Source organism: Pholis gunnellus, assembly GCF_910591455.1.
Source record: "Pholis gunnellus genome assembly, chromosome: 3".
Classification (NCBI taxonomy): domain Eukaryota; kingdom Metazoa; phylum Chordata; class Actinopteri; order Perciformes; family Pholidae; genus Pholis; species Pholis gunnellus.
This window is the reverse complement of record NC_136529.1, coordinates 24,770,599-24,797,786: the sequence shown is the minus strand read 5'-3', so window position 1 is coordinate 24,797,786 and position 27,188 is coordinate 24,770,599. Positions and strand designations below refer to the sequence as shown.

The following is a 27,188-nucleotide window of genomic DNA, read 5'->3' as shown; positions in this document are numbered from 1 at the left end:
ACACAACTTTATCTCCTGCACATTAATACGAAACTGCAACTGTTCAGCAAAAAAGAAATTTGGTTTTGGAGGAAACTCATTGTCGACAAAAACGATGTTATTGAACTAACCTGTGAAATATTCACTGCCAATGTTTTTCATTTCGTTTGTCAAATGAAACCACTTGTTTGTTTTCGGCGCTTTTCTCCGCGTAGGGATTTTGTTTGTTTACTGTCGCGTCTGATGTTATTTTGTAATATACGATTAAGACACGTCATGCACTAGAGGGAAAGACTCGACAGTCTCGGTCACATTTATTTCACACATCTAACAAAACCTCAGAGTTCGGCTCACTGGCAGTCAGATGCAGCTCGCTGGTACGAAGGTTCAGGTCACTTTTTACCACATTTTGCAGTTGATTGGTACAAAATTCAACTTGTTTAAAGCTTATTTTGTCACTCTGCTTTCTGTCACGTCTGCAACTTGTAGTATTATTATTATTATTATTATTATTATTATTATTATTATTATTATTATTATTATTATTATTCTATATTTTACTTATTGTCAACAAATCCCATGAAAAGACCAAAACCAACAATGTGTCCGTCTCACCTCACAATGTAGTTATTCAGTGATGTCCTAAAGCCGCTGGTCACTGTCGATTCTTATCAAGCGTCACTCAAACAAGGAGGAAATAGTGCTTTTGATTGGAACTATTTTCATTGGCAGATTAATCCACATGTGGTGCTCTAGTGTGTGTGTGTGGGAGTGAGTCAAAGTAAACGTGTGTGTGTGTGTGTGTGTGTGTGTGTGTGTGTGTGTTCATGTTAATGAAAGAACTCATTGCAACAGTGACGCTCGTTGATGAGTTTTCATGGTATTTGTTGATGATAAGGAACAATATCACCAGACTTTACCTTTTTAAATGAACGACTACCTGCCGCCATGACTGTTATTTATGTCCATTAATAACACAATCTGGTCGACGTTGTGTTTCCCCCAAAAACAACACACTGCACCTGTTGAAGCAGAACATGTGTAGGAGATGAGATCACACGATGACATCACAGTTTTTAAAGTGGTGACTAACGAGAATCGGATACATTTTTTTGTTGTCCCTGACAGATAATAATAAAAACCTGTTTTATTTGAAGTGGCTGCTGCTCACTCCGCCTCCATCATGATCTGATACTGTTAACGAGCACATCGCTGCTTCTGAAGACAACTTGTATTAATGTGGAGAACATGTTTGTTCATAACAACACAGACTAGTTTCTTGCTTTTGCATTTTGTGCCTGTTTGTTTGTTTGTTTTAATTTCCACAGTTTGTTTAATGTGTTGAAGAAGGCCTACGATGTGTAGTCACCGTAGTCATTAACCACTAAGCTTCAGTGTGGAGTTCAGGTTCAGGGTGGTTTAGTCGTAAACCACAGTTATCTTCCAAGTGTTTATTAAGAGGCTCTTCACTCAAATCACAAAAAAACATTTGTTCGACGCCTTGCGGTATCTTAGAGAAATATGAGATTTATACAATAAAGATGTAATATTCTGAGAAAACAAGTTGTATATCATTAAATAAAGTCTCAGTTATGATTTAACAAATAGTCATGATGCATATAAAGTTGGACTTAACAAGAAAAAGGTGTTAATGAAAATAAAGTGAGAAGAATGTAAACTATCAGTTGTTTCTGAAAGGCTTAACATTACTGGTGAAAAATACACCTGTTTCAACAATAAAGACAGTGTTTTGAAGAAGTTTTGAATATAAGATTGAAGTAGTTATATTCCAAAGAATAAAACACATGAGCAGCACCTGAGTAAATGTACTTTCCACCACTGTTCATGACCATACACTTTATTTCTTTGCAAAATATTAAAATTTTTAAATTCTATTTGGGTTCTATATGTAGCCTCTATTAAGTATCCTGAAATCATCAATATAATAGCATTTAATAATGGTTAACACTTGATGTGATCTTCCTCTCACCTTCTGCAGTGTCAACTGAGGACACATTTATTTCCGGTTTGTATTTCAGACTCGCCTTTGAGGCAGAACTCGGGACATAAAAGATCCCAATTGTTTATTTTTGTGGCTGCGCATGCGCAATTCGCCGCTTCTTGACAACGAATACAACCGTTCTGAAGGCAACTTTTTTTAAACTTGATTTATTTAATGGGAGTGTTTGCTCACGACCCTCTGGAGTAAACCGACGGTTATTGACGTTTTTGACCGGAGATCTGAAACACCAGAGTCCTGTTTAGGAAATAAATGATTCAAGGAAGCAGGAGGACTCTAATAACGTGAGTGTCGTTATGTTCGGTTACAGTGCAGCTGGTTCACGTGATGTTATTTAGTCAGTATAGCAGCACATAAAACGGTAAAAAAACTGTCAAATATAGCGTCAATATTACGTCTTGTTAGTGCTATTTAACGTAGCTAGCGTTAGCCACCAGCTAGCTGCTTCTTTGTGGTATTAATACTCGTATTGATCCGTCATTTGTTCACCAATTATCTTAGCTTAACGATAATGTTATTGTACTCTTTGTTGTATATCTGTGCATATATTTTAAATGTATTTTCTCCAGTGGTTGAGTGCGAGACAAGCAAACTTCTAGAAAAAACGTTAAATTCACATTTTTTTAATGGAGTTTGGTTGTGAGAGACTTCCTCATCAACGACAACAGCAGTGAAACAGCTCATTTTACAGACCTTCTCTGTTTCACTTCCTCAGTGAGAACACTTCTCTGAACAGATGTTCACATTGGAAAGTTACTACAATAATTGTATCCCTAAGTTAACTGTACATTGTCCCAAGTGACGCTTCTTTTTAGGTTCATTTAAGATGAATTTAGGCTCTCAGGAAGTCTCATAAACAGGTCTCTAGTTAATGAATATTTATTAGTATAATCTATCCAGACGTCTTCAGATGTTTTGTCCAACCAACAGTTTGAAACCCAAAAAGATTCTCTCTACAGCAAAACATTAAAATTAACACATTAAAATATACATTAACGTCAGCATCGACAAACAAAAAAAGATCTTTAATTTATTTTTAATGAGAAAGCAGCAGCAGCAGCAGGAGGAGGAGGAGGAGGAGGAGGAGGGTGGTGGTGGTGGCTGCTGCTGCTGTGTATAACAATGTGTGTGTCACTGTTTGTGTGTCGTGTACAGGCCATAGTGAACCACCACCAACACACACACACACACACACAGGGAGGAGACCATGTGGTGGTTCCAGCAGGGTCTGTGCTTCCTGCCTGCGGCGCTGGTCGTCTGGACGGCGGCGTCCTTCGTCTTCGCTTACATCACAGCGGTGGTGCTGAAACACGTGGATCCTCTGGTGCCTTACATCAGGTCTGAGTCTGGTCACACGCACACACACTGTCACAAACGTACACACATACACGCACACATTGTCTCACACATACACTGTCACACACATACACACATTGTCTCACACACACACACACACCCTTTCACAAACACACACACACACTGTCTCACACAGTAGTTCCATATGTAGAATTGATTAGTTAATTTGTGATATTACATTTATTTTTTCTTTCTAATGTTTACATGAGAATGCAGCTGTAAGTTGGGCTGCAGCAAATTATTATTATTTTTTGTTGTTGTAATTCTCCAATTGTGTAAATTAATTACCAGGCCATTTGTTTAGTCTAACAAATAAAAAATAGTTAAAAATCCACTGTTGGTCTTTCAGGTCTTTATTTTGTGACTGATGCCAATATATGAGCTTCAGTAATCAACCGATACACCTTTTATTCAGATCTTACATTTTTGTTCATGAACTTCTTTTTACCAGTAAAATTATCCTTAAACTCTTTTTGAATGAACTTTGTTTTGTGTTGCAGCGACACAGGAACGATGGCACCAGAGAGGTGTGTGTTCGGCATCATGCTGGATGTGTCCGCTTTTTTAGGTAAAACACACACACACACACTCTCGCTCTGGGATGATGATATGTCCGTGTCCTCCAAATTACAGCCAATGAATATCTCAGGCTGTCGATATAAGATTATTTAATCAATAATATATATTAAAGTGAATACAATAGTGCAGGGAGTCTGGAGAGCAGTCGATATAAATAGTGAATTTCATGGAGTACTGTTACTAGATTCATTAATACATAATAAATTAGGACAAAATAATGATTATTTATCAATAGTTTTTGATTATGAGAGAGAGAGAGAGAGAGAGAGAGAGAGAGAGAGAGAGAGAGAGAGAGAGAGAGAGAGAGAGAGAGAGAGAGAGAGAGAGAGAGAGAGAGAGAGAGAGAGAGAGAGAGAGAGAGAGAGAGAGAGAGAGCATAATAATTTATTCATTATTGTGTGTGTGCAGGTATGGCCACAGTGTACGTGCGGTACAAACAGGTGGAGGCTCTGACGGGTGAAGGCGAGCTCAAGCTGAACAGACTGAACCGCTTCGGGCTGCTGCTCGGCCTGATCAGCTCCTTCGGGATGGCGGTGGTCGCCAACTTCCAGGTAAGCGCTGCTGGTTCCGGATCAGTTCACACCTGTGCAGTGTGTGTGAAGTGTTGAGCATGTCCGCAGTGAATCTGTGTGTGTGTGTGTGTGTGTGTGTGTGTGTGTGTGTGAGCGCAGAAGACCACGCTGTTCTCCATGCACCTGGTGGGGGCGGTGTTGACCTTCGGGGTGGGGGCTCTCTACATCCTGGTCCAGACGCTGCTGTCGCTCCGCATGCAGCCTCACGTCCACAGCAGGACCACCTACCTGCTGCGGCTCGGCATCGGGCTCTGGACTCTGAGCAGCATCATCAGCAGTATCCTTCAACACGGGGATGGCCGGTCAATCACACCGGTGGAAATGTGCTTTCATAGTGTTGAGTACATTAAAAATGTAACGACATTTCCCAGTAACATTCTGGTTGGTATTTTCTAAATCATGTCAAGTCATTATAATTAGAAACTTTATCGAAATAATGACTTAGTATCCCAAAATAACAGAATCAGAATATAAACGCGTGCGCTGTTGTATTAACGTGTGTTGGAGCAGCGCTCTGTGATCCTCAACAGCTTCCTCTCAGTGTTCGTGTCTTCGGTCATCATGTACGCCAGTCTGCCCGGAGTGGACGTCCCTCACAAACTGCACTGGACTCCTGGAGAGACGGTCAGAGCTGGATTACATTTGTTTTTAGTACTCTTGCTGATATGATAAATAAGTTTGACGTGTTTCAAACTTCTCAGATGTTTTCTAAACTCACGCAGCTACACAGGAACATGATCTAAATGACAATAATTACACATTTTGGTTGGTAACGCAGCTCTTTAGCAGCATTACATTGATGTTAGTTTGTTGTTTTTCAGGGTTACACGGCTCACATTATCAGCACCGTGTCTGAATGGTCTCTGGCCTTCTCCTTCATCAGCTTCTTCCTCACCTACATCAGAGATTTTCAGGTACGATATTCAGTTAAGCAACACATTCTATGAATTTTCTCTCTTGCTTTAACGCAGTGGTCACCAAACTACGGCCCGCGGGCCGGATGCGGCCCGCCTCCACATTTGGTCCGGCCCCCTGAACAATACCAGAGACGCATTATGATTTTTTTTCAGTCTGCACAATTAATCGAATTTTAATCAGCCAACCACCAGGGGGCGAACGAGATGAGAGCTGTCATGCGCGCACCCTGTAGAAGTAGAAGAGACGGGAGCTTGTATCGCGCACGGCGGTGTTCCGCCCCGATCCGCGTGCACGATGCAACGGTCGCTCACCTGCGAGTAGCACCCCCCCCCCCCCCCCCCACGATGCAACAGTCGCTCACCTGCGAGTAGCGGCCCCCCCCCCCCCCCCCCGCGCACGACGCAACAGTCGCTCACCTGCGAGTAGCACCCCCCCCCCCCCACGATGCAACAGTCGCTCACCTGCGAGTAGCCCCCCCCCCCCCCCCTCCGCGCGCACGACGCAACAGTCGCTCACCTGCGAGTAGCACCCCCCCCCCCATGATCGGGCCCTAGGTCAAACGATATGTTCAGTGATGTGGCCCTCACAGGAAAAAGTTTGGGGACCCCTGCTTTAACGCATTGTTGTAGCGTATCAAAAAGAAAAGTACCGTCATAGTTTATGGTGCTTGTGGGAGGGAACACATCCATCAAACGTATGTTTAACTTTGAACAGAGACAGGCTAGCAGTTTCCCTCCGCTTCCAGTCTTTATGCTAAGCTACTTAACACATGGACATGAGATTAATCTTCATCTTCACATCTCATTATCTGAAACCGAGAGAATAAGATTTCCCAAAAATGTTGAGCGGGTCCTTTTTAAGGTCTTATTAAAGATCTGGGTTGACAAATGGAGAACATGTCTTCACTTTTGATGTTCTTTCTTTCTTTTCTGAAGAAAATAACTTTGCGAGCGGAAGCAGATTTGCAGAGCAGCCACCTGTACGACGCCTGGCCACACGGGGGCGCCGCAGCGCCGCATCTCAAACACGACGCCTCCGAGTCGTCTCCGCTGCTGGCTGGAGGAACGTGACCGGCTGCACAGCTTCCTGCTGCTTTTAACTTTCTCTAATCCTGTTTAAAGGCCGTTTTATAAAGACAGTAAAGGATCAGTACACCCAAAAAACATGTCCTCCCTTCACCTTTACTGATTTCTGTCCAGTCACATCGTTTGGAGAGATTTCTGCCTCCAAAACAAAACAACGGAGGTTCATTTAGTAATACATTATTTACAGTGGCGGCTGGTGGAACATTTTCTAGCTAGGGCCATCCAATCAATTTCAGCAAACATCCCAGTATGATTTAATGCAAAAAAAAATTAAGGTATCAAACACACATTTACTACTTTGCAGTTAAATATTTTACATTTATTCCAACATGAAAAAAAGCAGTAAATAACACTTTGATAAAAACGTCAGGACATCTTATTTTAGTCACCCTCACGGGCAATTCAGTATAATATATATATATATACAGTGTATATATATATATATATATATATATATACAGTGTAATATATATCATATAATAATATTCAGTATAATATAAAACACACACATACATATATAGATATAAGCTATGATGAGTTTTCACTGTTAATTTACCATCTCAATTAAATGTTGATGCCTCCATGACCAAGTTGTCATGAAAGTTGACAAGTTGCCAAATCGGTTTGGCCCAAAGCTGAATCTATTTGAGGAGCTGATTGGCTAAATTGTATGTCACTCATTTATATCTTTAATCAGCAATTGGCTAAACTAAATTGGCAAATAAATTCTTTACAAATCAGACAATGTGATTTTCTGGATTTTTTTTTCTCATTTTCTCTCTCATAGTTGAGGTATACCTATGATGAAAATTACAGGCCTCTCTCATCTTTTTAAGTGGGAGAACTTGCACAATTGGTGGCTGACTAAATACTTTTTTCCCCACTGTAACACACATGTGACAACACATTGTGGGTGTCACACTCACAACATGTTATCTTTGTGCTAATATATGACTATTCTCACACTGATCTCTGATCTCACACATTAAAGAGATACATAACACACATGTGACAACACATTGTGGGTGTCACACTCACAACATGTTATCTTTATGCTAATATATGACTATTCTCACACTGATCTCTGATCTCACACATTAAAGAGATACATAACACACATGTGACAACACATTGTGGGTGTCACACTCACAACATGTTATCTTTGTGCTAATATATGACTATTCTCACACTGATCTCTGATCTCACACATTAAAGAGATACATAACACACATGTGACAACACATTGTGGGTGTCACACTCACAACATGTTATCTTTGTGCTAATATATGACTATTCTCACACTGATCTCTGATCTCACACATTAAAGAGATACATAACACACATGTGACAACACATTGTGGGTGTCACACTCACAACATGTTATCTTTATGCTAATATATGACTATTCTCACACTGATCTCTGATCTCACACATTAAAGAGATACATAACACACATGTGACAACACATTGTGGGTGTCACACTCACAACATGTTATCTTTGTGCTAATATATGACTATTCTCACACTGATCTCTGATCTCACACATTAAAGAGATACATAACACACATGTGACAACACATTGTGGGTGTCACACTCACAACATGTTATCTTTGTGCTAATATATGACTATTCTCACACTGATCTCTGATCTCACACATTAAAGAGATACATAACACACATGTGACAACACATTGTGGGTGTCACACTCACAACATGTTATCTTTATGCTAATATATGACTATTCTCACACTGATCTCTGATCTCACACATTAAAGAGATACATAACACACATGTGACAACACATTGTGGGTGTCACACTCACAACATGTTATCTTTGTGCTAATATATGACTATTCTCACACTGATCTCTGATCTCACACATTAAAGAGATACATAACACACATGTGACAACACATTGTGGGTGTCACACTCACAACATGTTATCTTTGTGCTAATATATGACTATTCTCACACTGATCTCTGATCTCACACATTAAAGAGATACATAACACACATGTGACAACACATTGTGGGTGTCACACTCACAACATGTTATCTTTATGCTAATATATGACTATTCTCACACTGATCTCTGATCTCACACATTAAAGAGATACATAACACACATGTGACAACACATTGTGGGTGTCACACTCACAACATGTTATCTTTGTGCTAATATATGACTATTCTCACACTGATCTCTGATCTCACACATTAAATTTTTTCGCTATTCCCAATCCAGCGACAGCGATGCCAACAACCAATCCTGCTGTCAGTAAACCTTTGGCACAGCGAAACTAACAAGAACCAATCCTGCTGTCAGTAAACCTTTGGCACAGCGAAACCACCAAGGTCTGGTCTGAGTCTGGTCTGAGTCAGCTGGAGCCAGCAGGAGGCTCTCTTCAGAACAGCTCTCATATATTTCAACATCAACTGTATTCTCCAAGAGGATCTCATTACTCTGATTCTCAAATGAGAAATGATAATGGCCAGCAAGTATCTTGTCTATTTGCAAGTCATTTAGACGCTGCTCAAGGTCAATAATTTGGGCCGACTTGAAATCATTTTCATCCTGAGACTCCTTCAGTTCCTTTTCAAGTTCATTAATTTGGGCCGACTTGATATCATTGTTTTCCTGAGACCCCTTCAGTTCCTTTTCAAGTTCATTAATTTGGGCCGACTTGATATCATTGTTTTCCTGAGACCCCTTCAGTTCCTTTTCAAGTTCATTAATTTGGGCCGACTTGATATCATTGTTTTCCTGAGACCCCTTCAGTTCCTTTTCAAGTTCATTAATTTGGGCCAACTTGTCATCATTTTGTTCCTTGGGTTCCTGCTCAAGTTCTTTAATTGCTTCCAACAAGTGATTGTTATAACATTGAGCCCACCCTAGCCGCCGCTTAAGTCTATAAATTTGTTGCTGAGACATATTGATATTTCCTTGATATTTAAGTAAAGTCTGGTAGATATGCCTTTCTGAACTGACTTGCCTTTGGTCTGACTTGCCTTTGGTCTTGACCAATCATTGCGTCTTTGATCTTTGTGTGACGTCATGCCATTCTATGCGCACTTGCCTATATCCCAAGATGCATTGCGTGCCGGTGAAGATTTTATTTTATCTAACATGGCGGCGAGTGATGCGAGAGCTGGATAAGCGGCAGTATTCCCTTTTAAATGTAAGTATTGGGTTTCAACTCACTCGAATGTCACCGATACTAATGTTGAAGCAAAATAAGAGATCGTATAACATCACATGTGTGTTAAAGTGATCTGTTAAGTTACGTGACGTTGGTAACTGACAAGCTAACTAACGTTAGCCGCTGCGCTATTACCGTCTGCCTGCATCCGACCGTAGTTAAGCCTTGTAAAGTAACTTTTAATAACTTTACTTTCAGTTTGAATAATATCTTACTGCGATTGTGATGAGTTTACAGATGATTTATACTTCATATCATGTACATAAACGGACCAACGTGAGCTCAGGTAGATAGGTAGTGAACCTGAAATATCACTTTAAGTCCGGTAACGTTAAGATTAATTACACGAATACACTGCATTTGAGTATTTTGCTCATTCTGTTCTTGCTTTGTTACAGAGAGCCAGGAGCTGAGGGGAGAACGATGGACAAACATTCAGCAACCGTAGCTTTGAATTAAGACATTAGTCCGTTTGTAATATCTCCATTTGACCATCCTGTACTTAAGGTAACAGTTACATTAGCTCTCATCCATTATAAAGCGTTCACTAATAACACAACCAGTAGAGATTTTAACGTTTTGTTCTACAATATAAAAAGAGTCAGCAGATACCCGTCTCGTGAATTTTGAAGCTTGTAAGTGTCTTAAAAAAGGCGGTTGCTCATGAGACTGCTGTTTGTTTACAGGCTAACGTTAGATTATTATTATCTTACGTACAAAACGTGTAAGTATCAAAACCTGTTTGCCACAGAGCTGATTTTCTGCATAATAATAAAGAAATTGGCTTTTTGTTGGGGGAACCAGTGTGATGCTAACTTCTGTGTTGGCCTACACAAATACATCATCCCTGCAGCACTCTGTACGAGGAGAACAGGGGGATTTATATTGTGTTTTTAGGTGAAATTACCCTTTTAACCCAAATATGAGGCTTTTCCCTCAAACTGTTCACTTCTACGCTGCACTTTGTAACTTATACCGTTTGTATTACAGTTTAAAACACTCCCACTGCCCTTAACTCTGTCATAAGTTATACCTGCTCCTCCTGAAGCACGCTGGGGTCATATATGTTTTATTGATGTTGAAATCAACGCACAGATTATTGAACTGTAAGGGGAGAGAGTATTTGTTGGAAAACTGACTTTCTCGTCTATTTACTGCATTCAGAATGGTTTAATATCTTCACTATGTCAGTTATCAGTCTGTGCTTTCTTTGAGATACAGTTCATACATCGTTTTGAGTAAATAGTCCTGAATATTAGAGAATAATGTTGCTGTAAAGGCCAGATGCATATTCCAGATGCCTTCCTTCATAATCCTTAAAGTACTGTATGATCTGAGCCGCTGCTTTGCTTCCTGTAGTTTTCGCTGCTTTGCAGGTTTACAAGTCTGATAATTAAAGAATCAGCGGCCTGATGAAAACCATATTGTGGTAACAAGTGCTGCAGTGTGCCACCGGAATAATGGTCAAAAACTCCACACGGTACCTTCTCTAAATTATATCAATATGTTTTTAAATTTATTAATTATAGTTTAAAAAGTCTAATTACTCTGATGGCTCACTCCAGACTGCTGTCTGTTGAAAGATAACATATCTACAACATTTAATCACATACAAACCTTCATAACTTCTGAGTTTCTACTGTAATTTGTACTGTTGGTACATCATTCATGTTCAGACTAATAAAGATTTATGTCATGTTTATATATTTGATATTCTCAATGATTTAACTAACATTTAGGTTGATTTACTCGCTGCTCCGACATGTTCCAGGTTCTTCTGCCAGCAGGTCGTCGTCAGCTATTCTCTGATCAGCTGCTTCCAACAGGTCCGACTTTAAAACAACGCGACACATTCTGATCCGTTTGTGACATAAATGTCCAAAACCGAAGCATTCAGCGTCCTCTGATGTTTTGTACTTTATTTACCTTCATCCTGTGGGCTTGTTTATGATTTAGAAATAAGCCAAATTATATTAATTATTAATACAGATGAGCTGAAGCTGCAGCTGTGTCTTCATAAATACCGGTGGTGAACGTCCAGCAAGTCCAGACACCGAAATATCAATATAAAAGTTCCCAGAATGCACTGCAAAAAGGAGTGAGTGCTCATTGACCGGATGAATGAATCAGCCACAGGTCTAAATATAGTTTGGTTTATAAGTTGATTAAATGCAGGAAGACTTTGCACCTCGTGAACTGCAGCTTGTTTCTCTTCATTCTCATGTCAGCTGTTTTCTGTTTGGAAGGGAGCTGAACTTTGAAGTTAAGACATGTGGATTGAAGAAAAGTAAGACTTGTTATTCCTTGAAGTCTACCGAAATAAACCTGTAAAGCTGCAAACATTTGTATCCACCTGAAGACATTTCACTGCATCTGTCCCGATATTTAATCTCGCCTACGAAGCTTCTGATCGACTGTTTTCTTTGAACGAGGAGATGAGCACAACAGCAGAGACTCAGTGTTCCGGTACCTTCTGAAAGAGAGACACACCCAAAGGTTTGATGAATAGTTTTTAATTGCTAGAGATCTGCTTGAAGCTATGGCACGAGCACAGCACATCCAGGACATCGAAGCTGCTGCAGAGAGTTTAAATTACACAAGAACAAAAGTCAATCAACTCATTTCTCAGTCCTCGAAAACCTGCTGGAGATCCCTTTGTTTCAAACTGAAGTCATGTGTGCACTGGTTTCCAGTTCTCTGAGGAGCGCTGGGAGGATTGTTTCTGACGAACGGCGGCGTCAGAAAAAGAAGACCGGCGGGTTGTAAGGCATCAGTGGGCGGGGCCACGGAAAGGCCGGCAAGCTCCGAAATTCTACATTCACAGCCGACCTGCACGCCCTGAACTCTGTCCTCCTTCACTCCACCTGAAGTCTAAAAGGCCGATCCGTCACAGATGATGTTCTGGCCTCGGCCCGGGAACAGCTCCATCTGCCAGTACCGAGTGTCAGCGTAGACTACAGGAGGTTTAAAGAGAACAACCGTCAACTTACTTTACTTATTGGGGAATATATTTGTATGTTTTTTTTAAGTTGTATCAAAATCTATCTTTGATACGGAGTCCAACGATATGTTTCTATCCTGTGGAAACCAGACCAAAGTGTATTTGTAGATTGTGAATTTGTCTTTTTGTCGAGTTAAATGTGTTTGTGGATTACAAACGGGTGAAGCCGTTGTTACCCATGTCTCCGGGCGTCAGCCACAGGTTGAAGGAGCTGCAGTGTTTCTGGCAGCGTTGAACGGGCAGAACTCGAACCGTTGGAAGGCCCTCGCCCACCACCAGCCAGCCAAACACCCCGACGCCCTGAAACCCAGCACAGCAAGGCAAGGTTTAGTATTTTACATTTTCCTAAAAAAGAAATCCCTTTCAATCATCACTCATAACCACGAGGTGTGTGTTGGTGTCTGTGTCTACAGAGACTTTTTGGGACGTTTCTGAGCGTCAGCCACATTCACCGGTCGTCAAATACCACTGTTGACCCGCCCCCTTCCTTCCACCAGTGCGTTAAAAACAAAACAATTTAAACGGGTCATAATTCCATCACATATCTATTTTATATTGCTGTGAAAATAACTGTATTTATTCAAATTTCTCACCAAAAATTACATTTTACAAGATTATATTTGAACACTTTATGATAACGTTCTAATTTACCTCTGCCCAATACTTATCTTTACTCATTGGTTCTTTAAAGCATCATGATAATAACTCAATGGAACCTCCGTTAACGTAAGCTGTCATTTAGCTCACCTGCTGCTAACAGCCAACAGCTAGCTAACTCTCCTGCCGATTTCAACATGGATGTTTTTGTTTACAATGTAGCATGAACAGTTTGCATGAGAGTGATGAACCAGAGGTGTGTAGTGCTAGTTTGCACACGTGCAGTACCTAGTTCTTCCTGTCAGTAACATTAACTCTGTATTGCTGCTTACTCTCTCAGTGTCGGGACGTCTGAACTCACTTTACTCTGGGAGTTTGTGCTGTGGGTGACCAGGCAGCGCTGCACGATGGTCCCGGCACTGTCCAGCAGGGGGCAGAGCTCCGCCTTCGGGAAGAGCCACCTCAACACCTTCTCCCTGGTCCCAGAGCTGAACCTCCTGCATCACCAACACAACACCAGTCATTATATGCATCTACTACTGATTTTCCTGAAATATTATTCCCAGTGTGATTATGATGCAGGTCTGGGTTCCTCAGGACCGAAGTGGACCAGTGAAGACCTCCACTTTGAACAGAAACATGTACCAGAGCAGAGTGAAGTTGGCGGGTCCTTCAGGGAGGCCCAGATGATGGTTCGGCAGACCGTCGTCCTCCTCCAGTAGAATGGACATGGAGCCTGAATGGGCCAAGTAGAGCTCCTCAAGCTGCTGCCGCTGCACACTGAGGGACTCCCCACCCTGCAGAGACCAGTACGGGCAATGAGAAACCAGTAATAATAACAGGAATGGTTAGATGGGGGGGGCATTTATCACACATTGCTGCTCATCACGACAACCCAGAGCAAAGAGATTTCAAACTTTCAAGTCAAGACCTTTAGCAAAACGAGCTGCGGCCCCCGTCTCAGCGTCACCGTCCCTCTGAGGCTCTCCGGGACCTCCAGCACCGAGGAGATCTCTGCACAGCCCGAACAGTTGACCAGATTCTGCCTGAGAGAGCCGGCACTCCACCATTCATGGAATCCTGCAGCACACGCACACACACATGTAAACAAACCCTTCAGATACCTCATTAAAAACTGTGTTTGTGTGTGTTCATGCTTCAGACCTTGCAGGTTGTACTTCTTGGCGATGGGTAGGGACAGCAGGCGGACGTGGCTGAGGGGGGACGACCAGTTGTAACAGCCCAGGTTGACCAGACCCAGCTGGGGGCCGCTCTGAGGGTAGGTGAAGGCCAGCACCACCACCAGCAGGAAGCCCACCGCCACCACGAACTGCAGAGACAAACAGGGGAAGTCATCAACGCTGACGACTGTGTCCGACCTCAAAGCATAAATAAACGCTCCACAACAGGCAAGTGATTTATTTTACAGCAAGAAAAGAAATCTGTGTTTTCTAGTTGGATCTGTATCAGTTTTCTCATAGCTCTATTGGCACCTCCTGTCACATGATCGCTTCCTGTCATGATTTTGAGCCCAATGTGAGGCTTCAGCAGACAATCAGATCATCCAAAATAATACTCATTTTAGTTGGTAATCACTGTACTGTTTTATTGCTAAGCTGCAGTGGACGAATAGTACTAGAAAGAGTATTTCAACAGTGCAAACACAAAGCCTCATATGGGTACACAAAACAAAAAACTAAAACCTGAAGAAGAATTTAACAAAGGCATAAAACGCAACTAAATCCTCATATTTATCATGTACTTTTACGTGATTAAGGCAGAGTGATATTCACCTTAATGGTGGCTCTCAGGATGGGGAACTGTGGCGGCTCTCTCCGGGGCTCGTTGGTCTCCAGCACCTGCTTGATGAACCTCTCGATCTCCCGCTCCGACATGCCGTAGCGGTAGCCCGACTGCCGGAGGATGTCGATGCTCTCGGACAGCTTGTCGTAGATGCACGGCTCGCTCGTCGTTGTTCCCATGATGACAGCGGTGGCAGCAGCCTCTTGGTCAAACGCGTGGATCTTCGGCTGCTGCGGTCTCCAGGAGCATGGTGTCGCCTGTGAAGTCAAAAACCAGCTAGCGATCATAACTTACATGATTTAAAAGGCTTGGTTATCATGTAACGTTATGTTATGCAATCTAAACGTGGTTCTCTCTTGTGTGGAGACGATAAGCATCATGCAAGAGACACTCATACAAACAGGAAGTGCTGGGTGATATGGAGAAAACCATAAGTCACGATTTTAGGGTTGATCATTAGTGCTTTTAAAAAACACTTGCACAATGAGTAATGTGGATATAAAATAATAGAACAGCTCGAACAGTCTGGTAAGTTCAGAAAATTACATCACTCAACTGTAATGCAGCCTTTAAAACCAGCAAAAGACAATGCTTCTGCAGCATTAGGATATCCAAACTCTAAGATGTCATCTAGTCTCATATCACGATATCAATATATCGATATATTGCTATTGTTAATTCTCAAAAGTAAGAAATTTCCCTGAGGTAAAAAAGGAAGACACACATGGTCCAGACCTGTTGTTTAACGGAAGCCCTGAAGTTTAAATATGATACAAATCTACAACAAAACGAAAATAAATACATTATTATAGACATTAAAGCTGTACATTATGTTCACCAGATCATCATCATGACATGCTGCAGTTAAGGGTTTAGTGATTACGATTAGAGAGACTTTTACTGCCTCTGTATACAGTGCAGTAAATGGAGGAACAATAGTGTGTTTGTCCTGGTCCCCGGTACGAATAAAGATTTAAAAAAAGAATGAATGATGCAAACATTCAGACTACACAAACATTAAGGTGGAAATATACCAAACAAGTAGTGCAATAGTTGACTACTGTGATAGAGTACTAGTAGGTTAACTACCATACATTAAAACATGGATGTAAACACAGTCGACCTTTGTTCATGACAGTGTGGAGTCCACATAGAGACAGTAACAGACTCTCAGGTCTCTAGCTCACTACATAGACACATCTCCACATGGTGACAACAAAAGATGGCTAAGGCTCATGTAAAGTAATTAATGCACTTAGCAAAGTTAACTAGTTGTATTCTTGTCATGGTAAGTAGTTATAGCTATATCAAATAACATGAGTGGTAAAAGTAGATATACTACTGTCTAAAAATACTATAGAAAAGAAAATGCATCTACAAATATATTGTATAATACAAAATATTTGTGTGTCTACAGGAGTATTAGGTGTGAGAACAATGTTGTCTTATGTTTGTTGGTAATTTAGATACTTGGTAGACTACTGGGTATAATACTTACAATACTAATAATATAATACTGCATTGTATCATATAAGCACATTATATGTTTGTGTGAAAAGTAAACCAGGTGTCAAATAAATGTCGTGGAGTAAAAATACAATATTTCCATCTAAAATGGAGTAGTAGTGAGTGTAAGTATAAAGTAGCATACTTGGAAATACAAGTACCTCAAAAACCTCACTTGAGTACCACTACTTTACGACAGTTAACGTTACATGTACTTTACGAAAGTTAACCTTACATTCCACCACTGGGTAACACACTACGTGTACTTTACGTCAGTCAACGTTACATGTACTTCACGACAGGCAACGTTACATTCCACCACTGGGTAACACACTACGTGCCATTGGTGCGGCTGCTGCGTTTAAAACAATCAGACATATGCAATGTCACGACAAAGTCATCGCCTAAAACATAACGATGTAACGATCACTACAGACGATGTATGTGGTTTAAAAAACGTTGTAAATGCCACAGGGCTAATCAACTGTCAGTTGGTACGCTGACATGTTAGCTTGCTAGCTTTGAACAACACTCTCAGTTTACGTCCTTTAAAATAAAACTATATGAGCATGAAAGCCTCACCTTAAAGGGACATCCGCCGTCTTCTCTTTCTCACGTTAACTACGAAAATAAATGTATTTTTTAAAATAAACTAGCTTGCTAATTAAGGGGCATGGCTACCACAAACAAACAGCCCGGATGCAGATGCTAATTCTTTCTTCTTCTTCTTCTTTGGTGTTTGAGTTGACGGTTGGCAAAGAGGTGCGTTACCGCCACCACCTGGACTGGAGCGCAGCTGCAGGAGATTATGCTGGAAAATAACTAAATACATGAATGAAATACTTTTTTTGTGTGGTTTCTTTTCGCTTAATACGTTTCTCTTTAAAACTGCTGTGCCTGCTGTTTTTTCCCAGAGGGACCTGATAATGAAAAGTGATGATATTATAACTCCGTTATACTATTGTTTGTTTGTTGTTGGTTAAATCTTTGCACTACTGTTTAGTTAGTTAATTTAATATTATATAAAATGCTGATCTCAGTAGCTCTGAACTTCCAAACTGGAGGTTTCTCTTGCCTGTTTTTCATCTCCTGCTGTGAATTGAGGTCTATACTTGGCAAGAGGATTAACCAGCGATGATTGTAAGAAATTGAAACAATAGTGCTGTTCTGTAATTTATGTAATCCTATGCTTTCTGCATTTCCATCACAAATCCACCCGAAGTTTATGAAATTTGTCTCATTATGTTCCCATTGCCCCTGCAGATAAACCCAGTATGCCCGCATTAACTTCACTCTCCTGATCTGCATTTCTGCCATTTCCACTTGCATCGCTGATACTGGAGATGTTATAAATGATCCACTACAGACTCTCTGGGCTCAAGCTTGTACTATATTTAACCTCTTAAGGTTCGATTCTGCTGCTGACATATAAACTATAAGCAAATATAGTCAAAGACACATCTCATGAGAGCCCTTAAATAGATGCTCTACCTGCTCCCCACTCCTGTCCTGAGGAGCAGCAAAGTACATTGATGACCCTTTTCACAAATGCACAGCTACAGTTTTCTTCTTCTACTACTACTTTTGGGGTTGTAATGGCAGTTGGCAACATTCAATTTAATGTAGGTGCAGTGAATTTCAGTGGGTCAGAAATGAACTGTGCGTTCCATTAGTCATACTACCATACAATTAAGTATGCCAGAAAAATATTTAGTATGTCCCAATACATAGTATGTGAAATGCAGGATGCCACAAATACCAGGATGTTCTATAACATAAGGTCGCTTTTTGTAGTATGCAAGCCAGCCTGTTTTTCTGGCCTTTGCACAGCAGTTATATATGCAAGAGAGTCAAAGTTCAAGGTGCAATGTTATGACGAACTAGGTTGTCCAAAATGAATGCAAACTGCAGGCAACATTACGTACTTTGTAGGGGCAGCTGCAGTAAGCAAATTACTATTTGTGCTATGTTATAAATGACTATATTGTATTATTTTGCAGATTCAGATTAATAATACAAAATATGATCAACAAATAAATGAGGATGCATTATGATAGATTAAGATTCACAAGCTACCCAGCTGATAAAGTATAATAAGTAGTTATTGATATACTTCTTCTTCTTTACTGGATACATGTATGTTTTCAAAAGTTGACAGTTGGTTTGAGATAAGTTGCATGTCAATTACAGAGTGAGCTTGTCAAGGAACATGAGACATGTGACATGTTACACAATACAATTGAAAAGCAGTGTATCTAATCACCAAGATGCACTGTATATCTGAGTCATTAAAAAGGTGTTTGAACTCATACATTTCAATTATGTGCGATAGCAACAAGAAATGTATGTACAGTGTGAGAACAATAACTTTAAGTGAGGTTGAAATACAGTAAAAGTGTCGAGGTATAAAAGCTGATTACGTTGTAAGTGAGGTGCACATTCTCACATCTAGAGGGAGACTGAGGGATTAAGTGTTGGATTAAAGAACAAGTTAATGTGAGAGTCAACAGAACACAATGGTTTATAAGGAACCCACGCTGAACCCACGTTTCATAAACTCCCGGCTCACACCAATCAGGAAGGCACCAGAATCTGCCCAAAGCCAGAGCCCTTTAAAATGTTCTGACCAAAACAACACATATCGACCAATGAGAGCTCCATCTGGTTAAAGGAAGTCCCGCCCCCCTGTTTCCGTTTCTTGTGCAACAGCGAAACAGCAGCGACACCGCGTTGCGTCAAGTTGCGGAGACACAGGAACTGCTGCTTGAGAGGCCAAAGAACAACAAAATAAAATAGAATAAGTTAAAAAAAAAACTAGTTTTATTTTATTTTATTTACAAAACTTACATTACTTTTTAGTATGAGCCTAAACGTATTTTTTAAACAGAAAAATAGATAAAACATTTATATTTGTTTAACTTTTGCAAAAGAAAACGTTGAGACTCATTAATACATCTTTATAATAAATCACCTCTGGCCAAATCATTCACACGACTATAACACCGTTACACTGTTATTGTTTGTTTGTTAAATATTTGCACCATTGTTTAGTTAGTTAATTTAATATTATTATATTCTATTGTATATATTGTGCATTTTTATATTTAAAAAACCTTGACCTAAAAATGCTGCTGTAGCAAACATTTATATTAATTAATTAATAAAGTACCTATCTAATCTAATCTAATCTATTTTATTGAGATATTTTATTTTGAAAGTCATCACCGAAACTCTTCGTCGTTAGCATGACAGCCTTGACAGTGGTTCTATAACCTGGATCCAATCTACAGGCGGCAACGTTTCTCAAACCAAACCTCAAACTCAATAGTAACATTTATACATTAATAGGGAGTTATCTTCTTTATTTTCTTCCACAGGAACCAGCAGGTTAAACTGGTTTAAACTGTTGTTGTGTTCGCAGTCAGCGTGTTGTTGTTATTGGAGGTCACAGCGTGTCTCCGGTTGATATCACCCAGACATCCAGAGATGCTTTCCCCGGGCATGACTGTCTCTTCCCGGCTGCTGAGGCCGATGTCGAGGCTTCCTCTCTGGCTGGGCTCTGACGGAAGAGCCGCTAGCTCTCAGCACAAAGGTAACAACATTGTTAGTCGGATTATTTAGAGCCACAGGAGCAGTTAGCATCCAGCTAATCTTAAAGTGACGCAGTTTAGCACGGAGACGGAAAACTTCTCAACACCTATAAACCCGAGTGACGTAAAGTAATGACGTAAAAACCGTTCGTAAGATTAGAGAGAGTGCATTCAAACTAATTACACTTAATAAATAAAGTTATTATTATTAATAACAACAGTAGAGTGACAGAAAACTAATTGTCAACTAATTCGACACTTAATAAATAAAGTTATTAATATGAATAATAATTAAGTTATTATTATTAATATTAATAACAGTTATTATTAATACAGTTATTATTATTAATTCAGTTATTATTAATAATAATAATAACAGGTATTATTAATAATAATACATTTATTATTATTATATAATAACAGTAGAGTAATTCAACACTTAATAAATAACGTTATTATTATTAGTATCTCTTACTATCTCATAATAATGACTTTCAGGATCTTTATTTTTTCCTCACAGTGGCGTAAATGGGCTTCCATAGTTCTTTGCCCTTTTTAATGAAGAAAATCTACGTTAGCATCTGCGCTAACCTCCCTAGCTGCCTGTAGCTCCTCACAGGATACTGATTGGTCCATGAATGACTTGAAGCCTTGAGGAGTAGATTTTCGCGTGCTACGTTATCCCGTGTTCTCGTGATCTCCTGACATCGCAAGAATCCAGCTGCTGTGTAAAGTAAATCGTTTTTTACAGACTCAGTTGTCGAATGACTCAGTATGTGACTCAGTATTTCAGTCCAGGATCATCCAGATCTGATTCAAACCAGCTGACAGTCTTTCTGTTGTTGTTGTTGTTGTTGTTGTTTTTGCTGCAGAGTTAATAAAGAAACATGAACTGGAGAAAGATGAGCACCGCCCCCTCTACATGGACTTCCAGGCCACCACGCCCATGGTAACCTTTACCATCCATGTTTACCAGCTGATGTCAGAGACGTACTTACATATTTACACTTACACTTACATTTGTGTGTGTGTGTGTGTGTGTGTGTGTGTGTAGGACCCCCGGGTGCTGGACGCCATGTTGCCCTACCAGGTGAATTACTACGGTAACCCTCACTCCAAAACACACGCCTACGGCTGGGAGAGCGAGAGCGCCATGGAGGCGGCCAGGAAGGTAGAGAGACACACGTTTTTTAAAAAGCCTAATTATATGTCAACTCATTGAGAGACACTGACTGTGTGTGTGTCTCTCTCTCTGAGCAGCAGGTGGCTGATCTGATTGGAGCAGATCCCAGAGAGATCATCTTCACCAGCGGAGCCACCGAGTCCAACAACATGGCCATCAAGGTCTCACTCTGCTCCTCCTCTTCATCACACCTCCTCTTCCTCTTCCTCTCACTATTAACATGCTAGCCAGGCGGGCTGGAGCTAATCAGTCCCAACAACCGGCCGATCTTCTCTCTGTTTTCTCTTAACGTTGCTGTTTATTTACCTCGTACATTTACTTTAGTTTCCTGGTGAGATAGCTTCCAGTGTTCATTTAGTAAAATATGTATTCTGACAAGACGACACCAACGTCATTTCACACTGTGACTCTATTAACATGCAATATTGCTGACAAAAAAACAGGACTAAAATGTAGTTTAAAAGATAAACCTTTACAGAAATATCTCTCAAAATATTACAGGCTGGAGGCCTCAGAGTAACTTATTTAAGTTAAAGTTAAACATGACAACAACAGAGCTCAGGAGAAAGAAACAAAGGGATGTTTTGGCGAGACTGGATTGACTGAAAAACTAAAAACGACTAAAATGTCAAAAGTTTTCATTCACTAAAACTATAATCAAACAGTCAATAAATAAGACAAAAATACTCAGACATGTCAAATAAAACGTGACTAAAAACTGGATGAGGTTGACTAAATATGATAAAAAGTTACATTGACATTTGATTAGACTGAATAGACTAAATATAACAAATTGCTGGCAAAATGAACGCGTCTGACAGGACAGTTACTTTGGGTCATTGGCCTGAATTTGCGTGTTCACAAATGTTGTAATAAACGCCGGTGCGACCGTACCTTGAGAACACACGAAGAACAGAAGGAGAGCACAGTGAGAACCCAGTGAGAACAGGAGAAACTACAGAAAAATAAACCCAGTTAGAAAATCCAGTTAGAACCCAGTTCTGTGATCTCAGTAGTGACCCTGTCTCTCCTGCAGGGCGTGGCCCGGTTCTACAAGACCAAGAAGCGTCACGTGATCACCACGCAGACGGAGCACAAGTGTGTGCTGGACTCGTGTCGAGTTCTGGAGTCCGAAGGATTCAGTATCACCTACCTGCCCGTCCAGCCCAACGGACTCGTGGACCTGGAGGTACGCACGCCGAACCTACAGCGCGAACACATTCAGATCAGAAGTCATTGTGTGTATTAAAAGTGTGTGTGTGTGTGTGTGTGTGTGTGTGTGTGTGTGTGTGTTCAGCTGTTGGAGGCCTCGATCCGTCCTGACACCTCGCTGATGTCGGTGATGACCATCAACAACGAGATCGGAGTCAAGCAGCCCATCAAGGAGATTGGTAAACATGGCATCATGACTTTTGTTATAACGTTACAATTTCATCTGCCCAATAGTAGTAACGTGTCTGTTACATTATTGTATTGTAGCTGATGGTTTCACCACTCAACGTCACTGTTGTTATCTCACCTATTCTTAATGCTTTGTGCAACCAAAGACGGACAAAGCTTCAGTATCAAACAAACTAGTTTCAGCTTATCGTTCAGTGAGACTTAAGAGAGAAGTTTAATTTAGCTGGTGCAACAGGCTGCTTATTTCTGAACCATGTACACAGTGTTTCATGCATAAAGCAGACCACCTTGACCACTGTAGTCTCTGATTCAGTGTTCTGATCAAAGCTATTGATTGATCTTTACTCTTCCCGTCCACAGGTCAGATTTGTCGCTCTAAAGGAGTCTTCCTCCACACTGACGCCGCTCAGGCTGTCGGAAAGATTCCCGTCAACGTCACGGATTGGAAGGTTGATCTGATGTCCATCAGCGGCCACAAGATCTACGGACCTAAAGGTTAGCCGTAGCATTACTGTAGATGCTATCTAAACTGTTCGCTCATTAGACAAGATGAGGCAGTTTATAAGCATCACATTTCACACATGTGGCTGTTAACTTGTTTTCCAAAAGAAACGTGAAATAGAACCTGAAACAGTTAAAGTTGCGATTGAAATATAAATACTGAAAGCTGAAATAGCATTTAAAAGTGAAGAAAGCAGCTTTAATTTGGCGTCATCTAGCGGTGAGGTTGCATATTGCAACCAACAGATTCCATAGAGCCATTGTTTGGTTTGACCGTTCTGGGCCACCGTAGAAACGTGGCGGCACAACATGGTGAAGAGGACTCGCTCCGTATGTCGATATAAACAGTTTATTCTCAGGTAGCAAAATCACAACGATTATTACTGTCAGGTGATGCTAAAGAAAACATTCAAGTTCCATTTCTGCCAATAGATCCCCTTAAATGATGATTTTTTAAAAATAAACTAATAATAAACTGCACTATATATACATTTCTCTTCTTAGTTGGAACTATTTGACCCACACTGATTACATTACATTATGTACTGATTATAAGTCGATGAACACATTCACCTTAGTTGATTCGGTAAAACATGGCGGAACCGAAAAGACGGAATGTAGTGAGTCAGCGCCGAACATTTCAGAAACATTGGGAGACTTATTATGTTTTCACAGAAGTCAAGAGGAAATGCAAGGAAACCGTTGCTGTGATGGAGTAGTGTTACCTTAGAAGACACAATGAAACAGTCAGTTTGTACACTGTCACATGGGGTTTTCTGATCTAGATGTGTGTGTGTGTGTGTGTGTGTGTGTGTGTGTGTGTGTGTGTGTGTGTGTGTGTGTGTGTGTGTGTGTGTGTGTGTGTGTGTGTGTGTGTGTGTGTGTGTGTGTGTGTGTGTGTGTGTGTGTGTGTGTGTGTGTGTGTGTACAGGTGTGGGTGCTTTGTACGTGCGTCGCCGGCCCCGAGTGCGCATGGAGCCGCTGCAGAATGGTGGTGGGCAGGAGAGGGGGCTGCGCTCCGGCACCGTGCCCACCCCGCTGGCTGTTGGGCTGGGAGCCGCCTGCAGCATCGCACAGCAGGAGATGGAGGTAAAACCGAATGCACCCAAACATCCTGAGAGTCAACAAACACATCCAAACATCCTGGGACTAAAAGTGTGTGTGTGTGTATGTGTGTGTGTGTGTGTGTGCGCAGTATGATCATCACAGAGTGTCCATGCTGGCTAATCGTCTGGTCCATAAGCTCATGTCTGAGCTTCCTGACGTCATCATGAACGGAGATGCAGAACAACGCTATGCTGGTACGTAGACACACACACACACAGTCACAGTCACATGCTCTAACATGCGTAATGTAAAGAGGTTTCTGTTGGAGGTCTGTGTTGTGTGTCAAATTCGTTTTACTACAGTAGACGAGGCAGGTGGACTCATCTGAGTGTTTGTGTGCTTTTCAGGCTGTGTCAACTTGTCCTTTGCTTATGTGGAGGGAGAGAGTCTGTTGATGGCGCTGAAGGATGTCGCTCTGTCATCTGGGAGGTCAGACACACACTTGTGTTGAAATTTAAAAAATGTAAAACAGGCCTGAAGTTTTATTTGGAGCCGGTGCTCCGGAGGACTGAAGCTGTTTAGTCAAACTATGTTTATAAATGTTAATTTAACAGTTTCGTGTGGATGCACATGTATCAGTGCAGGCAACATGGTTCACATTCCTGCCGCGTGTTATTCCACATTCCACTGACTGCAAGTTAGCAAACATGTAAACAATGCACAGTTTAAATATTTTAAAAATTCCCTTTACCCAATGATTTATGAGGAATGAATTTCCTTCAACGTGTTTGTTAGACTTCAGGGAGGCACACAGTGTATTTTGATGAGAAACAACTTTGTTTTTCTTGTATGTTAAAGATGATTGAGTGTTGGTTTGTGTGCACACAGTGCGTGTACGTCAGCGTCTCTGGAGCCGTCGTATGTCCTCAGAGCGATCGGAACAGATGAAGACCTCGCTCACTCGTCCATCAGGTACAAACACTGACATCCTCACTTTAACCCCGTTGATTATGATCAAGTTTAACTTGAAACACTGACTCAAACATCTGTCTGAACATCAGCAGCTGGAGATGATTCTCTGCAGCCTTTTCTGTCATCTGGTCTGACTTCAGTTGAATCACATGTAGGTTAAAGTAAACCTGTGTGTGTGTGTGTGTGTGTGTGTGTGTGTTAGGTTTGGTATTGGCAGGTTCACCACAGAAGCAGAGGTTGACTACACAGCAGAGAAATGTATCACGCAGGTCACCCGGCTCAGAGAGATGAGGTGAGTTCAGCTAGATCCATAATTCAGATCTTATTTTGATATCGTTGTACATGAGTTAGTAATGTGTTCCCAGATCTCAGATATTAACTTGGTGGGTCAAATATTGTTACTATTGAAAGACTAAGCTATGAAAATAAGACCCAAGTTGTAATAAATCAGAATTAAACTGGTGCGTCACTTGTCTGTAATGTGTTATAAATGGTAATAGAGTTATGGGACCTGCCCAATAACCTCTCTGTCTCTCTCTCTGTCTCTGTCTCTCTCTCTCAGTCCTCTGTGGGAGATGGTTCAAGAAGGCATCGATCTGAAGAGCATCAAGTGGACGCAGCACTAGACTCCTCCCACTTCCTGTTTACTTCCTGGCTGACGACGATGACAACGACAATAGATTCCCAGTGAACTCTGGGAATGTACTAGCTTTACCTTCCTGTACACAAACACGCACAAACTTCCTGTCTGACTTGAAGTCTGTTTGTAACTGCAGCTCTGTGTCTCTGTAGACGCTCCCCTTGTTGCTCTGTCAGGAGATTGTTGATCGGAGGTTGTTTTATGTCGTTCTGTGACCCCGTGGTCCTGCATCACAGAGTCAGTTCATCTTTGTCTTCGTTTGGGTTTAGCTGGCTTCACTTTCAGTTGTCTCTGGATTCACTAATCCAGCTCTGAACACGTTCACATGAAAGAGGATCTCTTAGTTACAGCCTGTCACATACATCACCATGAAGTACATGATATGAGATGAAACTGTGAAACCTGCAGGGAAATATATATATTACTGATGCAGTAAAAAGTGGTTTACTCCAAGGGGAAAGACATAATCACACAACTAGAATAAAATAAGAAGCTGTTATAGGATTAATGCTCAGATATTAAAGTTAAGGCTGTAAATCTACTGATCTATAATCATGTCTCTACTGCTCTTTATTACTCGTCACTTCATTTGTCTGTCAGGGTCCTGTAGGAATGATGATGAATACATTTTTCCAGTGATTGATTGGGGAGCACTGGACTGTTGTTGATGGGTTTTGATCTGAACTTCTGCACCGCATTGATGTAAACCAGTTAACAGTCCCAATACGTCTTTTGAGTCAGAATTTTCCAGTTGATGATACACAGATTGTCTCCTGCTCTGTTCACTTGTGATACTCTCTCCTCTCAGTTTTGCTTCCTCTTCATCAGGTTTCAGTATTCAGTAAACCGCAGCATCATGTCGGTTCATCAGCAGTGTTCACAGTGTTAGCAGCCGCAGTACTTTGATTAGTTTTGTTAAAGTCTGGAATGCACTACAAGACTAGACTTGATTTGACCACAACGGTAAACAACAGATGAGGTCCGGTCTCACATTCTAACTGAGACCATCGTGATACTGAGGCTGATGACGAGAATCTGAAATATTCTGTTGATAACTGAGTTTTCAAAGTCTTGTATTGTGTTCCTGGATGTTCCATCACATTTGTTAGACTCCATCTACTGTTACTCTTCATGATGTATAATCATTATTATCCAATAAAGTGCTGCTTCCTGGTTATGCAATGAACTTAAGTTTTGTTTCCTTTTTTACTCTTATATCACGTTTATTTTTATAAACC

The 27,188-nt window shown here is 40.9% G+C and overlaps 3 protein-coding genes across 4 annotated transcripts; 2 read left to right on the top strand and 1 right to left on the bottom strand.

Annotated features, from left to right (window-relative positions):
• Positions 1–2,104: 2,104 nt before the first annotated feature.
• dram2b (DNA-damage regulated autophagy modulator 2b) lies at positions 2,105–7,241 on the top strand. 2 transcript variants are annotated; one of them, XM_079157023.1, is made up of 8 exons: positions 2,105–2,283; positions 3,155–3,337; positions 3,856–3,923; positions 4,343–4,485; positions 4,684–4,783; positions 5,048–5,130; positions 5,328–5,420; positions 6,360–7,241. In XM_079157023.1, the coding sequence occupies exons 2-8, from the start codon at positions 3,207–3,209 to the stop codon at positions 6,492–6,494; spliced, it is 753 nt and encodes a 250-aa protein (XP_079013149.1). In that variant the 5' UTR covers positions 2,105–2,283; positions 3,155–3,206; the 3' UTR covers positions 6,495–7,241. The 2 variants fall into 2 exon arrangements, with proteins under 2 accessions (XP_079013149.1, XP_079013148.1); XM_079157022.1 differs by having other exon boundaries at positions 4,606–4,783.
• Positions 7,242–12,217: 4,976 nt separating this feature from the next.
• Positions 12,218–17,337, bottom strand: cUnh6orf89 (chromosome Un C6orf89 homolog). The gene is made up of 8 exons (XM_079156922.1): positions 17,199–17,337; positions 15,101–15,367; positions 14,472–14,637; positions 14,239–14,387; positions 13,953–14,104; positions 13,669–13,804; positions 12,887–13,010; positions 12,218–12,663 (listed from the first exon to the last, which is right to left on the bottom strand). Exons 2-8 carry the CDS (start codon positions 15,287–15,289, stop codon positions 12,581–12,583), a joined length of 999 nt encoding a protein of 332 aa, XP_079013048.1. The 5' UTR covers positions 15,290–15,367; positions 17,199–17,337; the 3' UTR covers positions 12,218–12,580.
• A 2,557-nt stretch (positions 17,338–19,894) lies between these two features.
• Positions 19,895–27,125, top strand: nfs1 (NFS1 cysteine desulfurase). The gene is made up of 13 exons (XM_079157015.1): positions 19,895–20,208; positions 21,079–21,155; positions 21,261–21,377; positions 21,467–21,550; positions 22,426–22,578; positions 22,687–22,780; positions 23,151–23,285; positions 24,223–24,380; positions 24,487–24,592; positions 24,746–24,827; positions 25,227–25,310; positions 25,513–25,602; positions 25,873–27,125. The coding sequence occupies exons 1-13, from the start codon at positions 20,103–20,105 to the stop codon at positions 25,934–25,936; spliced, it is 1,350 nt and encodes a 449-aa protein (XP_079013141.1). The 5' UTR covers positions 19,895–20,102; the 3' UTR covers positions 25,937–27,125.
• Positions 27,126–27,188: the final 63 nt, after the last annotated feature.

Coding starts and splice junctions, on each gene's coding strand:
- dram2b (XM_079157022.1), top strand. CDS start 3,207: ATGTGGTGGTTCCAGCAGGGTCTGTGCTTCCTGCCTGCGGCGCTGGTC. Junction 4,784..5,047: donor TCTGAGCAGCATCATCAGCA/GTATCCTTCAAC, acceptor GCTTCCTCTCAG/TGTTCGTGTCTTCGGTCATC. Junction 5,421..6,359: donor CCTACATCAGAGATTTTCAG/GTACGATATTCA, acceptor TCTTTTCTGAAG/AAAATAACTTTGCGAGCGGA.
- cUnh6orf89 (XM_079156922.1), bottom strand. CDS start 15,289: ATGGGAACAACGACGAGCGAGCCGTGCATCTACGACAAGCTGTCCGAG. Junction 14,388..14,471: donor CAAGAAGTACAACCTGCAAG/GTCTGAAGCATG, acceptor CGTGTGCTGCAG/GATTCCATGAATGGTGGAGT. Junction 13,011..13,668: donor GCACAAACTCCCAGAGTAAA/GTGAGTTCAGAC, acceptor GCTGGGTTTCAG/GGCGTCGGGGTGTTTGGCTG.
- nfs1 (XM_079157015.1), top strand. CDS start 20,103: ATGCTTTCCCCGGGCATGACTGTCTCTTCCCGGCTGCTGAGGCCGATG. Junction 21,156..21,260: donor TCCAGGCCACCACGCCCATG/GTAACCTTTACC, acceptor GTGTGTGTGTAG/GACCCCCGGGTGCTGGACGC. Junction 25,603..25,872: donor ACCCGGCTCAGAGAGATGAG/GTGAGTTCAGCT, acceptor TCTCTCTCTCAG/TCCTCTGTGGGAGATGGTTC.